Source organism: Prionailurus bengalensis, chromosome B1, assembly GCF_016509475.1.
Source record: "Prionailurus bengalensis isolate Pbe53 chromosome B1, Fcat_Pben_1.1_paternal_pri, whole genome shotgun sequence".
Classification (NCBI taxonomy): Eukaryota; Metazoa; Chordata; class Mammalia; order Carnivora; family Felidae; genus Prionailurus; species Prionailurus bengalensis.
In genome coordinates, this window is record NC_057344.1 from 171,106,634 (window position 1) to 171,124,411 (window position 17,778).

Genomic DNA, 17,778 nt, shown 5'->3' on the forward strand with positions numbered 1-17,778 from the left:
TCCTGACTTTACCACGTGATTTGAATTATTCAAAAGTCAATCTTAAATCCTTAAATATACAAATTATCTTTCAATCAAGCAATTACTTGCTGTCTATCTGATGGCTAACAACGTCTAATTTGGCCTAAGCAAATTCTGAAAAATTGAGCCCAAAATAAAACTATCAATAAACAAATGTATTTCTAATATAAGAAAATAAACTTGTATTTTTATTTGTCAGCAGACGAAAAAGGAAACCTTGTCGTGGATTTCAGTTTCAAACCTTTTGTAGAGCAGAAACATTAAATATCTTTGCCTGAGTCTATGTTCACCTCAGAAGAGTATTATAACATATTTTACTTTTATATTATTTCATCACTTATTTCTTCTCCCATTTCTTTTCTTTTTTTAATGTTTATTTTGAAAGAGAGAAAGAACGCACGTGCACACACGCGAGGAGAGGGGCAGAGATAGAGAGGGAGAGAGTGAGAATCCCAAGCAGGCTCTGTGCTGAGTGTGGAGCCCTACACGGGATTCGATCTCACAACCGCCAAGATCAGGACCTGAGCCAACATCAAGAGTAGGCCACTTAACCGAGTGAGCCATGCAGGCATCATTCTTCTTCCATTTCTACGTTCCAATAAATATTCTGGAACTCAGGGACTCATCATAATCTCCATCCCTTCATCTTCTAATATCAAACTCTCAATATTTCTCCCTGCAGTTCTCCATCATCACAAGAAAAAGAAGAAATTGGCTCAAACTGCATAGTAAGCCCAAAAGGAGGATGGGGCTTAGGGAAAAGCATGAAAAACAGGCACTGCAACATAAGTACAGGTTTCTCAAGGAATCTATAAAATATTCCCATGTGAAAGACACCCAACTAAAGAAAAGATAGTTAAACTCCCTTCCTGTATTGTCTCAAACATAGTCATGACTTCAGTAACCTCTTAGGTAGAGCTAATAACTACTCCTAAGTCTCTCCCCAAGTAGGAACTTGGCATTCATTCATTTACAAATATTTACTAAACAACTACTATGTGCAAACCACTGCTCTAGGCACTGAGTCCTGCTATCATGGGACCTGGAAACAAGTGGGAGAAATAAATATTGGAAATATCAATCAGTATTAAGTGCTGCCCACACAGAGTTAAAATTAGGTTGACATGGCTACTTTAGATGAAGTGATTAAAGAGTGACTTTGTGGAGAGTTGACATTTCAACTAAGATGTAAATGACCAGAAGGGGTTAGCCATGTGTAGAAGGGCACCTTGGAAAGAGAAAGCAACTAGAGCAAAGGCCCTAATCAAGAACAAGGTTTGTATTTTCTAAGAGCCAAAAGGAGACTGGTTGGGCTGAAATATAATGAGCAAGAAAGAGAATGGAAGCACAGAGTCCAGGAAGACTGCTGCAGTAATCCAGTCAAGAGATGATGATGTCTCACAACAGAAAAGTAGTATACCCGGGGTGCATGAGCAGCTCAGTTGGGTAAGTGTACAACTCTTGATTTCAGCTCAGGTCATGATCTCACGGTTGGGTGAGGTTAAGCCCTGAGTTGGGCTCCATGCTGACAGTGCAGAGACTGCTTGGGATTATCTCTCCCTGCCCCTCGCCCACTTGTGCAAGCTCGTGTGCTCTCTCTCAAAGTAAATACACATTTTTTTTTAAAGGCTAGCATAATTCTAAAAAAGAAAAGAAAAACAGTATATACCCAACTGCCCATTAGTCCATCTGTTAAGATGTCATAGAGGCACCTACAATTCAGATGTCCAAAACTAAATCACCACCTTCTCATGAAAATATACTCTAGCTTTGGTATTCCCAATTTTAGAAGTCAGTGAAATCATCTACACAATCACCTAATCCAAAACTAGGCACTGTGCTTTACTTGACCCTCTCCTCTCTTCCCCAAATTCAACCACCCAATCTTAATTATTTAGCTCCTAAATCTCGAGTTCATCTACTCCTTTAAAAAAAAGCATTGCCATTAACCTAATCTGGACCTTCATTTGTATTACTGATCTCAGTCACCTTCTTTTGCAATAGGTTTTCCAGTCTTCAGCTAATTATCTTTCTAAAATTTTAAATCTGATCAAGTACTTCCTCTACTTAAAATGCTCTAACAGATTCCCACTACCTACAAAACCAAGTACAAACTCCTCAACAAAACCTTGATCTCCTGATATTCATCCCTTGTGCTCTCAAAACTACCAACCCCACCATTAGGTCCTCTACTAACTAATCACACTAAGGTAGTTGTAGGTTTATCTTCTTTCTCTACCATTCAGTACACCAATACCTAACTTTCTTTTAGGTCCCTAATTAGATAACATTTCCCCTCATGGAAAACTCTCTCAACCTCTCAACACTCAGTTAGGTACCCCTCCCAAGTGCTCCTGCAGTATACACTATTTCCTCTATCATGGTACTTACTCTACAGTATTACATTTGTTTACTTAACTTTGTTTCAGCAATTTTCTGTTTTAGTAATAAACTCAGTCATTCTCATCTGCTGCCATATAAAAAGTGTTCAATAAATACTTCTTGAATAAATTAATGGACAAATAAAGGACTTCATTTTTATGCTGCACAGCAAACTAGGTATCCTGAACAAACTGTTTTCAAACACATTACTAAGCTCACAAAAAAATTATCTGAAGAGGGCAAAAACAAAAGGAAAGCAGGACCTCTACAGAATAAGTGAGAACACCAAAGCCAACTTTTCCCCTGAGATTTCTGTTAAAGCTTATAGTCCTTGAGCTTCTACTTCCATATCTGCTAGGGAAGTAAGAGACCAGAGAATAAGAACTACATTCTGTTTAAGATGAGAAGTCTAACAGGAGACACCCAGAAAAAAAAGCAACACAACGTATAACTCTGAACTGAAAAAAAAAAAAAAAAAACACAGAAGGGAACAGCAAGAAAGCATGTCAGCCTTTACTTCGCTGTTAAATAGTGAGGATGAAAAAAAAAAAAAAAAAAACCCTGAAAATCCTAAGGATAAGTCAGCTCTCACTCAAGTTTGCAGTCTAAATTCATACTACCAAAGTGGTCTAAATAATCTAGGGCAAAGAATTTAATTTAATTTGGTCCCAAGCTAGAGTCCCAGCCGCTAACAGAGGCAGAAGCAAACTCTATGCAGGAATGCATCTTCAATCCAGAAAGATTTCAGAGTTCCAAAATATAAAACTGCATGGAAAATGAACAACTCTCAGTTAAAAAACAGATATGGCATCATGAATAAGTGCATGAACAGAGGAAAAAAGATAATATAGTTAGAACCAAAAATTTCAGACAGAAGAATTTTCAGTCACAGAATATAAGACATGTTTAATACGGTACTAAAAGAGAATAAAAGAGAAGTATGGACTTGTGAAAACATAAGGAACAAGAGACCAAACAAGCAAGATGAAAAATAAACAATTTCTAGAAATGAAAAATATAATCGGTGAAATTAAAAACCCAACATACATATCAACCAGCAGATGAGAGGCAACAAAAAAGGGAATTAGTAAACAAAGTAGACTTATGAAAATAATTCAGAATTCAGGCCAGAAAAATAAAGAAATACAATATGACAAAGAGGCTTAGAGGCATGGAAAATAAAGAACGAAAACCTAACATAATTCTAGTTAGAGTTCCAAAAGGAGTAAAACAGAACTGAAAGCGAGGTGGCTGGCTGGCTCAGTTGGTGGAGCATGTGACTCGTGATCCCAGGGTTGACAGTTGGGAGTCCCACGTTGGATAAAGAGATTACTTAAAAATAAATAAGTAAATAAACTTTAAAAAAAAGAGAGAGAGAGAGAGAATTGAGAAAAGGTAATACTTGAAGGGAGAGTGACAAAACTATAGAGTAAAATCAATTCTCAGATCCTGGAAGCCCAACAAATCTCAAGCAAAATAAACACATAGTAATACATACCTAGTACGCAGAAATATACACAGTAAAACTGCAGTTTACACCAAAGTAAAGACTTTCAAAACCAAGGTAATCAAATTTAAAAAGCAATACAATACAAAAGACATGAGAACAAAAGCATGATATGTGACTTCTCAACAACAGTGGAAGCCAAAAGTAACAACAGTGGAAGCCAACTGTAATAACATCTTAAATGTGCCTTTACCATAGATAGATCCTCACCTCAAGAAACTTCTATAGGATCCACATCAGACAGAAAGATCAGAGAAATAAGAAAAGGTAGTTAACAAAGATTCTAGAAAAATTTAAACAAATAACAATGTATATTGTATAGAAGGGAAAGAGCAGAACAAACACAAAATACAGCCAATAAATAGCGTGTAAGTTGGGAGAAAGTGACCAGAATTAAAGCATTCTAAGTTCTTCATATTTTTCAGAAAAAATGTAAACTTTTCAATTACCTTTAGATGCTGAAGTACATAGTATATAACTCCCAAATGAGTACATGTATGTGTGTGTGTCTGGGAGAGAGGGGACAATGCAATGAGAAAAAAAGAAAAAATGTAAAAGGCGAAAAAGAAATAGAAGATAAAAAACACAAGGAAGCTCATGATACATTGGCAGAAATATATCCAAACATATCAGTAATAACAGTAAATGTAAACAGACTAAATTTCCAATTAAAAGACAAAGATGATCAAATCAGGACAAAAAAAGGTTATAGTCAAAGGATGGGAAAATTTATACTGAGCAAATACTAATAAAATCTGGTGGAGATGTCACTAAAAAAAAAAGTTGTTACATAAAAATAATGAATGTAATTCATTAGTGTTACATGCTAAATGTCTATGTATCTAGTAACATAGCCTTGAAATATATAAAGCAAAATTTTAGGGAGAACTATTAAAGAAAAAACTGTCAAATCTACCATCAAAGCCATCATGGCTTAAATGCCTACTTTAGAAAAGAAGGAAAGTTCAGGATTAATAAGCAAAATAGCTACCTGATAATTTATTTTTATTTTTTTAAATTTAAAATCTTTTTTTTAATGTTTATTTATTTTTGAGAGAAAGAGAGTACAAGTGGGGGAGGGGCACAGCCGGGGCGGATAGAGGATCCGATGCGGGCTCTGCACTGACAGCAGCGAGCCAGAAACAGGCTCGAACCCATGAACAGTGAGATCATGACCTGAGATGAAGTTGGACATTCACCCAACTGAGCCACCCAGGCACCCCACTACAAGATAATTTAAAAATGAATGACAGAATAAATACAAAGAAAGCAGGAAGATTTAATTTAGGTAAAAGTAAAAATTAATAAAATAGGAAATAAACATATAATATAAGGATTCAAAGAAAAAAATATTACTTGGGAACATAATAAAACGGACACAGTTCTGGCAAGAATAATCAAGAAAATGACAAACACCATTAGGAATGAAAAAAAGGGATATAACTATAAATGCTGCTCAGAATATACAGAGTATATTGAACTTGATCCAATAAATTAAAAATTTAGTTTAATTCGATAAGCTCCCAGAAAAAAATAGAACTTACCAAAACTGAATCAAAAAGAAACAGAAAAACTAAATGAAAGTAAATCAGCAGTCTAATAGCTTTCCACAAAGTAAACACTAATTCAGAAAGTTTTGTACAAAAGTTCTATGGAACATGCAAGGGGCAAATAATCTTATTCAAGCTATTTTGGTCTAGACAAAATGATTTTTTTTTTTTAACATTTATTTATTTCAGAGAGACAGAGAAAGAGCATGAGTGGGGGAGGGGCAGAGAGAGAGAGAGAGAGAGAGACAGACAGACAGACAGACAGACACAGAATCTGAAGCAGGCTCCCGGCTCTGAGCTGTCAGCACAGAGCCCGACGTGGGCTCGAACTCACGGACCACAAGATCATGACCTGAGCTGAAGTCAGATGCTTAACCGATTGAGCCACTCAGGCGTCCTGAAAAAAAATGATTTTAAAAGATTTATACATACCTGTTTCATCAAATGATGGTACTTTTTCCACTCTGAGACTTTGTGATCCCTGTCCTTCTTTCTGAACATTTGTAGAGTACAACTTCACTTGATTCAGTGTACAAATGAATGGGTGACTACAGGGAACCACGTTTGAAAAGCTTCCCAATGTCACTAAATTCTGCCATTCTACAAGAAAAAAAATTAATTTCAAACTCACAAGGATTTTATACCCAATAAAAAATACTTACTAAGATTAGAAGGGTAATTTTACAGAATAACAGTAAAACTTTCATTCTGCTAAATATCCAAATGCACAATGCCAACCCACCCTCTCCACAGAGGTGTTTCATTGACCCCTAGGTGTATGGGGACCACATTTTGTAAAGAAAAAATAACAATATTCCTATTTTCTCTAATTTGTAAATTTATTCATATGGAAACTTTTAAAATATATAAAATTAGATAAGACATTCTGATTATTGATTATTCACCTGTTCTGAAAGGTCTCTGGAATACTTTTATTTTATATGCTGGTTGCATGCTAAAAAATGTTGGCATAACATACTTTTCAGAATAGAGAACTCTAAGGGGGAGGGGGTGGGGGGAGGTCAAGATGGCTTCCTATTCAAAATTACCCTGTGTCCTCCTTTTGCTAGCTAGAGATTTATTCCTCTTTCACTTCACAATCAATAAGTGAATTACACTAATCAGTCATTCAGAGTGTCACTGATTTTTTTTTTTTAATCAGATAATTAGATCAACATTTGGTAAGATTCCTCAGTATACAGGAATTCTAATTGAGGGAAGAATAGAAGACTAATTACAAAGCACTTCAGCTGCTGCATCTGGGTGACTGTGGGCTTTGGAGGCTGAAATACAGAAGAAAAATATATTCCACACTTGCACTGAAGTGGTAGAAAACTAAATATGTCTGTCTCTACTCTCATGTGACCCTCTTTCTCTTTTTTACTATGAGTACTCAGACCTTGAAACTCTTGTGAATAATTTACATCTCTTCTAAAGCATCAGATGAAATAATGAAGTTATATCATTAGAGACAGTCAAGTTTCTCTGGGGAGAGTTAAGCTTTTAAGGGTTGAAACTTTCCTCTTTTTTTTTTTTAAAGCCCCAATGTGGGGCTTGAACTCATAACCATGAAATCAAGAGTCACACGTTCTACCAACTGAGCCAGCCAGACATTCCAAGTACTGAAACTTTTCTAATTGTTTAATAATGTTTTCCAAAAATGGTAATTCATGTATGTGCATGTACAGATGTATACCTTCTGAAATCAGGAAGAATAAACATTTTCTTTATGGCTCAGAAAATTGATCAGGAACATAAATTTTGTGAATGTTCAAGATAATCTGAAAAGCATGAGAAACATAAAGCAGCATAAGTATCCACCCAAGTTTCAGGCTTGGAATTTTTTTTTTTTTTTTTTTGAAAAATTTCCTGATGTCAACTTAATTGTTCATTTATTTGGTAAAGAACTGTTAAAGGCCCAGTATGATTTTGGTCATTTGGTATTTCTTAAAGGCTGAGTAAAGCAAATATAACAATGTATCTTCTTGCACATTAAAATATGTAGCCTACTAGCAGGGAGCTTGGATGGCTCAGTTGGTTCTGACTCTTGATTTCAGCTCAGGTCATGATCCCAGGGTCGTGGCATTGAGCCCCACATCAGACTCCACGCATGGAGCCTGTGTAAGATTCTCTGCCCCTCTCCCCTGTCTTGTGCTCTCACTCTCTAAAATAAAAATCAGGGGCACCTAGATGGCTCAGTCAGTTAAGGTCAGTCTCTTTTGGCCCCAGTCATGATCTCACAGTTTGTGGCATCAAACCCCGCATCAGGCTCTGCGCTGGCAGTGTGGAGCCTGCTTGGGATTCTCTCTCTCTCCCTCTCTTTGCCCCTCCCCCTCACACACTCTCAAAATAAATAAACTTAAAATATTTTTTTAGGGGCGCCTGGGTGGCTCAGTCGGCTAAGCGTCCAACTTCAGCTCAGGTCACGATCTCGCGGTCCGTGAGTTCGAGCCCCGAGTCGGGCTCTGGGCTGATGGCTCAGAGCCTGGAGCCTGCTTCCGATTCTGTGTCTCCCTCTCTCTCTGCCCCTCCCCCATTCATGCTCTCTCTCTGTCTCAAAAATAAGCAAACGTTAAAAAAAATAAATAAAATATTTTTTAAAGAATACATTTAAAAAAATAAAAATTTTTTTAAAGAAATAAAATTTAAAAATAATTTAAAAATAAAATATGTAGCCTACTAGCAAAATTAGTGAAGCAAGGGCTAAAGCAAATGCTCCTAAGAAACACCCTCCAGGAAAGCACTGGTTACTGGTATTCTGACTTAACGGTCTGATTCAAAGTATCTTTTGTGATTATTACCTAACAAAGACAATATGCCACAAATACTTTTTTTTTTTCACCCAGTGATCAAATGCTTTTGTAGAGACTGTACTAAAATGTTTAAAAAGGGAATATGCCACAGTCTAAAAATCCTTCCTCAGAAGCTGACAATGTTTCCATGACTGGTCCTAGATGTTTTTCAAGGTTCTCCTTAGTTTTTCAAACATTAAAGAAAATATCAAACACATGCAAAGGTAGAAAAAAAAAAGTACAATAAATGTCCACATATTCATTGTCCACCTTCAGCAATTATCAACTCAGTCAACCTTGTCTTATCTCTACCTGCACCAATATCTCTTCACCTCCATGTTAATTTGATGAAAATCTCAGACAAAATAATTTCATTCTTAAGTATTTCTGTATGTATTCTGAGACAAGAGCTTTTTAAAAACACAGATAAACCACCGTTACAAAAAAATAATAAACAACTGAGGATATCATCAAATATCTTCAATTTCCAACTGTTAAAAGTTTTACAACTTTTGTGTGTGTGAACAGATCCTAATAAGATCCACATACTATGGTTGATGCAGATGTCTTTCAAGCCTCTTTTAAGCTACAAGATGTCTTTTTTTTTTAACTTTATGTGTTTCTTAAAGTTTATTTATTTTGAGAGACAGAGAGAGAACGTGAGCCCAAGCGGCAGAGGGGCAGAGAGAGCGGGAGGGAGAGAATCCCAAGCAGGCTCTGCACCATCATCATGAAGCCCTACTCAGGGTTCCATCTCACGAACTGTGAGATCATAACCTGAGCCAAAATCAAGAGGCGGCCACACACCTGACTGAGCCACCCAGGCATCCCTAAGAGCAATTTTTAAGGTGAAGAAACCAAGTTTTGTCCTAAATTTCTGTCCTGGTAGTTTTCCAGTCTGAATTTTGCAGACTTAATTCTCATGGTGTTCTTTAACCTGTTCTTCTATATGTTCTACAAATCAAAGGATGTAAAGGCTTTATCTAAATTCTGATTCTTTTTGTTAGGATGCTACCACTTATTATGCAGTGATGAGTTCTTTCATCAGGAGCCATATAAAATTTGGTCGACTATTTGTGTAGTGTCTGCTGTTGTTCAATGCCCATAACCATTTATCCGTTAGGTGGTTACAAATGAAGATATTCAAATGTATCAATTCTTCAATTGTTAGAACACTTCTACAAAAAGAAAATCCTGTTCACTTATTTGGTTATTCACCAATGTACTTCACATAGGAAAATCAGGCTAAATGCTTAATTCTCTCCTTATTTACCAGTTCTCAAAATAAAGAGTTCACTACCTACCATCCTGAAGTAGTGACACATTAATTTGCGTATATATTATTATTTCATAGATTAAGAGTTATTTGATATATTCAATCCATTTCAGTCACTCTGATTAATAGTTAAACTATTTTAACTATGTCCCATTTCTGACCAGTAGGGGTCTCTTCAAATTGATTCCTGCATCCTTCTGAAACTATTCTAGTAATAATCTTTAATAGCTTCCTTGCTAGCTGTTCTTGAAAAATCCTTAATTTTTAACTTTAGAAGAATTTCAGGTATCAGCAACATTAAAAGTACACATTTGGCATTAACACAAGATCAAAAGTTGCACAAAATTTGCAGAATACATTACCACCTTTAACATTTTATACTCTAAAAAATATACAGGACCACATTTGATTCAGGAAAAGAAATATTATCTAACACACAGCAATAGCAACACAACCATTTAAAAATACATAGGGGCACCTGGGTGGCTCAGTCAGGTAAGTGTCCGACTTCGGCTCAGGTCATGATATCACGGTTTGTGAGTTCAAGCCCCATGTCGGGCTCTATGCTGACAACTCAGAGCCTGAAAGCTGCTTCGGATTCTATGTGTCCCTCTCTCTCTGCCCCTCTCCCACTAACCTCTGTCTTTCTCAAAAATAAATAAACATAAAAAATAAAAATAAACACACCCACTTTTTAATAAATTATTGAATTCATTAATTAATTCTAAGAGGCAGAAAGATAGTAAAAAAATTGTTACACTTTATTCTAAAGAGGTTAGTGTGAACTTAAAATACACAACAGCAGAAGCTTTCTGGGCCCATAAAATACACAATAATACAGACTGTGAAAATGTTCTTCATGGTAATATTTATCATGGCAGAAACTGGAAACTTAAATGTTTCCTAATAAAAAAATAAAAATTAAATTATGATATCCCTATATTTTCATTGTGTATACATTAAAAACTATTAATGTGGAAAAATATTGAGAATATTACATAAAAAAGCAAAAGACAAAATAACATAGGATTTCAACTATTAAAAAATGTGACTGGGGGTACCGGGGTGGCTCAGTCAGTTAAGCATCCCACTCTTGATTTCAGCTCAGGTCATGACCTCACAGTTCTCAAGTTCAAGCCCCGTGTCAGGCTCCAAGCTGACAGTGCAAAGCCTGCTTGGAATTCTCTCTCTCCCTCTCTCTCTGCCCTTATCCTGCTCTCGCTCACTCTCTCAAAATAAATAAACTTAAAAAAAAAAAAATGTGACTAGTAGGGGGCACCTGGGTGGCTCAGTCAGTTAAGTGTCTGACTCTTAATAGCAACTCAGGTTTTGATCTCAGGGTTTTGAGTCCAAGCCCTGTATTGGGATCCACGCTGGGCATGAAGCCTACTTTAAAAAAAATAATAAACAAAAATAAAAATGTGATTAGTTGGGGAGGAGTTAAGATGGCATAGTAGTATAGTAGCAGGACCTTATGCTTGCCTTGTCCCTCGAATACCAGTAGATAAATACTAAGTCATTGTGAACACCCAGGAAATCTGAGAACTAAGAACAAACTGCAACTAGAGGGAGAAAAGAAGCCAAATTGTGGAAGGTAGGAGATGAAGGGATGGGATTTGGGGGAGAAAAGAATCAGCTGTGCTGAGGAGGGGAGGGAGCCCTGATTAGGGAGAGGGAAGAAAGGAGAGAAAGAGATGGGGGGGGTGGGGGGGGAGAGGGAGGGAGGGAGAGAGAAAGAGAGAAAGAGAGAGAGAGAGAGAGAGAGAGAGAGAGAGAGAGAGATAGCAAGCGCATGTACATGCAAGGGACAGCAAGCAGGGTGCAAAGCCTTGCACAAGAACAACACTTCCCCAAAACCACTGACAGGGAAAATGACAGGGGCTGATAATCTCAAGTTTTTACAAGCAGCGGAGCTCAAAGTCTGAAGGTTTAGAAGTCCACGCTGTTGCTGGGGTAGGGCCTGGGAGTCACAGAGGTGCTCCTGTGCAGAAGGAGAACAGACATGGGTGCAGATAGTGTGCTCTGAGGATCCCTTGGGTTGCACTGAGAGAGACCGCACCCCTTCTTGCAGTGCATTTGGGAGAGGTGGCACTGGCTCTCCAGGGACAAAAAAGCCAACAGATGCCCTGAGCTGCCCTGTTCATTAGCCTAGGAGCAGAGGCAGCTGCTCAGGGCAGCTACGCTGGACACTGGCTTTCTGCTGCACTTTACCATAAACTCCAAGCCTCTGAGCTTTCATGCAACTGCCCTGCTGGGACAAACTGGCACCAGCCACAGCACAGTGAGACCCTTCCCCAGAGGATCAGTGTAGGTCCATGCCCGGTTGGGTCCCTAAAATTTGGAGTTTTGAAACCCAGCCAGCGCACCTGATATAAAAAATAGGAGCACTGCACCGGGTGGGCAGAGAGCCCAGACACAGACAGGGTGAAGGCAGAGATCTGAGGGAAGCCTGGGACACATGAGGGGAGAACGTTCGCTCTTCTGTGAGGGTTTCCTGAACAGCGGAAGGCATGAACTCTCCTCTCTGGGGACTAGAGAGCCGGCTGATGCCATGTTTTCCTCGCCCATCAGCACAGAAGGACTTCAGTGAGCAGCAAAGCACCCAGAGTGGAAGCTTGAGCCACTTTCACCAAGCCCTTCCCTCTGTGCTCTGCAGGTGCTTCTGAACGAGGGCAAGTGTGCCTGAGAGAGCAGCAGTGGGCCACTCCCCCAGAAGACCAGCACAACCTCTCACCACCCACACGCAACAAATCTACTGATCATAGAGTGCTACAAAGCTTCAGTTCTAGGAAAAATAGGATCCAGCCTCTTTTAACAATTAGCCGACCAAAACATACTGAGTTAAAACTTGCCACACAGTGGACAAGGTCAAAACACTCCCCACTGCAGCACAGAGAAACTCTGCAGAGGACTGACCTAGGGGAAGAAACAGCCAAAACACAACAGTCGAGTACACAAAGCATATACCAGAAACAATTCCTGAAGCGGCAGGCCCTAGACAGTATGACTTCTTAATATAGCCAATACTCTCAAGAGCAGGAAACATAACAGGCTTTTATAACACACAGAAGACAGAGCCCTACACAAAATGCCAAGACGGAGGAATTCATCCTGAAAGAAAGAACAAGAGATCACAGACAGGGATTTAATCAAAACACATATAAGTAATATGACTGAACCAGAATTTAAAACAACAATCATATGGACACTAGCTGGGCATGAGAAAAGCATAGAAGACACCAGGAAGTCCCTTACCACAGAGATAAAAGACCTAAAAGCTAGTCAGGCTGAATTCAAAAATGCTATAACTGAGATGCAAAAACTGGATGTAATGACAAAGATGAAAGAAGCAAAGGAATAAGTAAGTAATATAGAAGATAAAATGATGGAGAATAATGAAGCTGAAAAGAAGAGGGAAAGAAAAATATTGGATCACAAATGTAGATGTAGGGAACACAGCGGCTCCATAAAGCATAGCATTCATATCATAGGAGTTCCAGAATAAGAAGGAAAAAGGGGCAGGTTTATTTCAGCAAATAATAGCTAAAAACTTCCCTAATCTGGGAAAGGAAACAGACAACCAAATCCAAGAGGCACAGAGAACTCCCATCAAAATCAACAAAAGCAGGCCAACACCAAGATATTATCATAATAAAATTTACAAAATACAAAGATAAGGAAAGAATCCTGAAAGCAGCAAGGGAAAAGATATCCCCAACCTATAAGACAAATAAGGTTAGTAGCAGATCTCCCCACAGAAACTTGGCAGACCAGAAAGGAGTGGCATGATATGTTCAATATGCAGCCAAGAACACCTTATCCAGCAAGGCTATCATTCAGAATAGGAGAGATAAAGAGTTTCTGAACAAAAACTAAAGGAGTTCGTTGGGGCGCCTGGGTGGCGCAGTCGGTTAAGCGCCCGACTTCAGCCAGGTCACGATCTCGCGGTCCGTGAGTTCGAGCCCCGAGTCGGGCTCTGGGCTGATGGCTCAGAGCCTGGAGCCTGTTTCCGATTCTGTGTCTCCCTCTCTCTCTGCTCCTCCCCCGTTCATGTTCTGTCTCTCTCTCTGTCCCAAAAATGAATAAACTTTAAAAAAAAAAAAAATTAAAAAAAAAAAAAAAAAAAACTAAAGGAGTTCGTGACCACTAAACCAGTCCTGCAGGAACTAGTAAGGGGACTCTTTGAGTGGGAAGGACAGATCTAAAGCAACAAAGACTAGAAAGGAGCAGAGAAAATCTCCAGAAAATCTCCTGATGTTCTAAATTCATATCAATAATCACTCTGAATGTAAATGGGCTAACTGCTCCAATCAAAAGACACAGGGTATCAGAATGGATTAAAAAAAAAAAAAAAAAAAGACCTATCTATATGCTGCCTACAAGAGACTTATTTTAGACCTAAAGACACCTCCAGCTGGAAAGTGAAGGAATGGAAAACCATTTATTATGCTAATGGATGTCAAAAGAAAGCTGGAGTAGCCATACTTTTATATCAGACAAACTAGATTTTAAACCAAAGACTGTAACAAGAGATGAAAAAAGGCACTATATGATAATAAAGAGATCCATCCAACAAGAAGTTCTAACAACTGAAAATATTTATGCCCCCAATAATATGTATTTGGGAGTAACCAAATACATAAATCAATTAATGACAAACATAAAGAAACTCATTCATAACAACACAATAATAGTAGAGACTTAAACACACTACTTACAACAATGGACAGATCATCTAAGCAGAAACTCAACAAGGAAACAAAGGCTCTGAATGACACACCGGACCAGATGGACTTAACAGATATATTCAGACCACTGCATCCTAAAGCAGCAGAATGCACATTCTTTTCCAGTGCACATGAGACATTCTCCAGAGTAGATCACATACTGCGTCACAAATCAGGCTTCAACAAGTATAAAAACTGAGATCATACCAGGCATGTTTTCAGACCACAATGCTATGAAACTTGAAGTCAACCACAATAAAAAAAAAAATTGGAAAAGACCACAAATACACGGAGGTTAAGATCATCCTACTAAAAAATGAATGGGTTAACCAGGAAATTAAAGAAATTAAAATATATCTGGAAGCAAATGAAAATGAAAACACAGCAGTCCAAAACATTTGGGATGCAGAAAAATCAGTCCTAAGAAGGAAGCATTCAGTAATACAGGTCTACCTCAAGAAGCAAGAAAAGTCTCAAATATACAACCTAACCTTCACCTGTCAGAGCTAGAAAAGGAACAACAAATAAAGCCTAAATCCAGCAGAAGAGAAATAATAAAGATTAGTGCAGAAATAAATGATACAGAAACAAACAAAAAACCCAGTAGAGCAGATCAATGAAACTAGAAGCTGGTTTTTGAAAGAATGAGTAAAACTGGTATACCCTGAGCCAGATTTACCAAAAAGAAAAGAGGAAGGACCCAAATAAAATCACGAATGAAAGAGGAGAGATTACAACCATATCACAGAAATACAATTAAAAGAGAATATTATGTTATTTTCAATTTTTTGAGGAACCTTGATACTGTTTTCCAGAGTCACTGCACCAGTATGCATTCCCACCAACAGTGCAAAAGTGTTCCCCTTTCTCCACATCTTCACCAACATCTGTTGTTTCCTGTGTTGTTAATTTTAACCATTCTGACAGGTGTGAGGTGGTAACTCACTGTGGTTTTGATTTGTATTTCTCTAATGATGAACGATGTTGAGCATCTTTTCGTGTCTATTAGTCATCTGGATGTCTTCTTTGCAAGAATGTCTATTCGTGTCTTCTGCTCATTCCTTCACCAGATTATTTGTTTTTTGGGTGTTGAGTTTCATAAGTTCTTTATAGATTTTGGATACTAACCTTTTATCCAATATGTCATTTGAAAATATCTTCTCCCATTCCATAGTTTGCCTTTTAGTTTTGTTGATTGTTTCCTTCACTATGCAGAAGACTTTTATCTTGATGAGGTCTCAAAAGTTCATTTTTGCTTTGGGTTCCTTTGCTTTCAGAGACATGTCTAGTAAGAAGGTGCTGTGGCCAAAATCAAAGAAGTTGCTGCCTGTTTCTCCTGTGGGATTTTAATGTTTTCCTCTCTCACATTTAGGTGTTTCATCCATTTTGAATTTATTTTGGTGTATGGTGTAAGAAAGTGGTCCAGTTTTGGGGTGTCTGGGTGGCTCAGTTAGTTGTCTGACTTCAGTTCAGGTCATGATCTCACAGTTCACGATTTTGAGTCCCACATTGGACTCTGTGCTGACAGCTCAGGGCCTGAAGCCTGCTTCAGATTCTGTGTCTCCCTCTCGCTCTCTCTCTCTGCCCCTCCTCCCTCCCCCCAAAATAAATAAACATTAAAAATAATTTTTAAAAAAAGTGGTCCAGTTTCATTCTTCTGCATGTCACTGTCCAGTTTTCCCAGTACCATTTCGTGAAGAGACAGTCTTTTTTCAATTGGATACTCTTTCTTGCTTTGTCAAAGATTAGTTGGCCGTACATCTGAGAGTCCATTTCTGGGTTCTCTATTCTGTTCCACTGATCTATGTGTCTGTTCTTGTGCCAGTACCATACTGTCTTGATGATTACAGCTTTGTAATACAGCTTGAAGTCTGGAATTGTGATGCTTTCAGCTTCGCTTTTCTTTTTCAGGATTGTTTTGGCTATTTGGGGTATTTTGTGGTTCTGTACAAATTTTAGGGTTGCTTGTTCTAGCTCTGTGAAGAATGCTGGTGTTATTTTGATAGGGATTGCACAGAATGTGTAGACTGCTTTAGGTAGTATAGACACTTTAACAATATTTTTTCTCTCAACCCACGAACATGGAATGTTTTTCCACTTCTTTGTGTCTTCTTCAATTTCTTACATAAGCTTTCTATAGTTTTCAGCATACAGATCGTTTATCTCTTTGGTTAGGTTGATTCCTAGGTATCTTATGGTTTTTGGTATAAACCTTAAGATAAATGGTTTATATACCATTTATATACCATAAATGGTAACTGTAAATGGGAACAATTCCCTGATTTCTCCTTCTACTACTTCATTATTGGTGTATAGAAATTCAACTGAGGGGTGCCTGGGTGGCTCAGTTGGTTGAGTGTCTGACTTTGGCTCAGGTCATGATCTCACAGTCCAGTGGTTCAGGCACCATGTCAGGCTCTGTGCTGACAGCCCAGAGCCTGGAGCCTGCTTCAGATTCTGTGTCTCCCTTTCTCTCTGCCCCTGTCCCACTCACACTCTGTCTCTATCAAAAATGATTATACGTTAAAAATTTTTAATTAAAAGCTTTTAATTAAAAAAATGCAACTGATTTCTGTATGCTGATTTTATATCCTGTGACTCTGCTAAATTCACAGATCAGTTCTAGCAGTTTTTTGGTGGATCATTTGGGTTTTCCACGTAGAGTATCATGTCATCTATGCAAAGTGAAAGCTTGACTTCTTCCTTGCCAAATTTGTATGCCTTTTATTTCTTTCTGTCTGAAAAAATTAAAAATAGAACTACCCTGAAAAAATTAAAAATAGACCTACCCTATGACCCAGCAATTGCACTACTAGGTATTTATCCAAAGGATACAAAAATGTTGATTTGAAGAGCACACACACACCCCAATGTTAATAGCAGCATATCAACAATAGCCAAATTATGGAAAGAGTCCAAATGTCGATCAACTGATGAATGGATAAAAAAGATGAATGGAATATTACTTGGTGATCAAAAAGAATGAAATCTTGCTATTTGCAACAACATGGATGGAACTAGAGAGCATTGCTAAGCAAAATAAGTCAGAGAAAAAAATGTCATGATTTCATTCATATGTGGAATTTAAGAAACAAAATGATAAACACAGGAGATGGGAAGGATAAAAAGAGAGGGAGACAAACCATAAGAGACTCTTCAATACAGAAACAAACTGAGGGTCACTGAAGGGGGGGGGAGGTGGATGGGGGAATGGGCTGAATGGATGATGGTCATTAAAGGAGGGCACTTATTGGGATGAGTATACGGTGTTATATGGAAGTGATGAATCACTGGGTTCCAATCTTGAAACCAATATACTACACTGTATGTGGAATACTTTAAATTTAAATGAAAATTAATTTTTAAAAAGAGAATAATATGAAAAATTATATGCCAACAAATTGGGCAATGGTGAAGAAATGGATAAATTCCTAGAAACATATAAACGGCCAAAACTGAAAATCTGAACAGACCCATAACTAACAAAGAAACTGAATCAGTAATTAAAAATCTTTCAACAAAC

At 37.9% G+C, this 17,778-nt stretch overlaps 1 protein-coding gene across 1 annotated transcript in view; it reads right to left on the reverse strand.

The window, feature by feature from the left end:
* Positions 1-17,778, reverse strand: part of SLC30A9 (solute carrier family 30 member 9) — an 84,227-nt gene that overhangs the window by 57,568 nt on the left and 8,881 nt on the right. Inside the window, exon 2 of the mRNA XM_043572761.1 lies at positions 5,893-6,060. Coding sequence (XP_043428696.1) covers positions 5,893-6,060 — 168 coding nt within the window. The remainder of the gene's footprint in view (positions 1-5,892; positions 6,061-17,778) is intronic.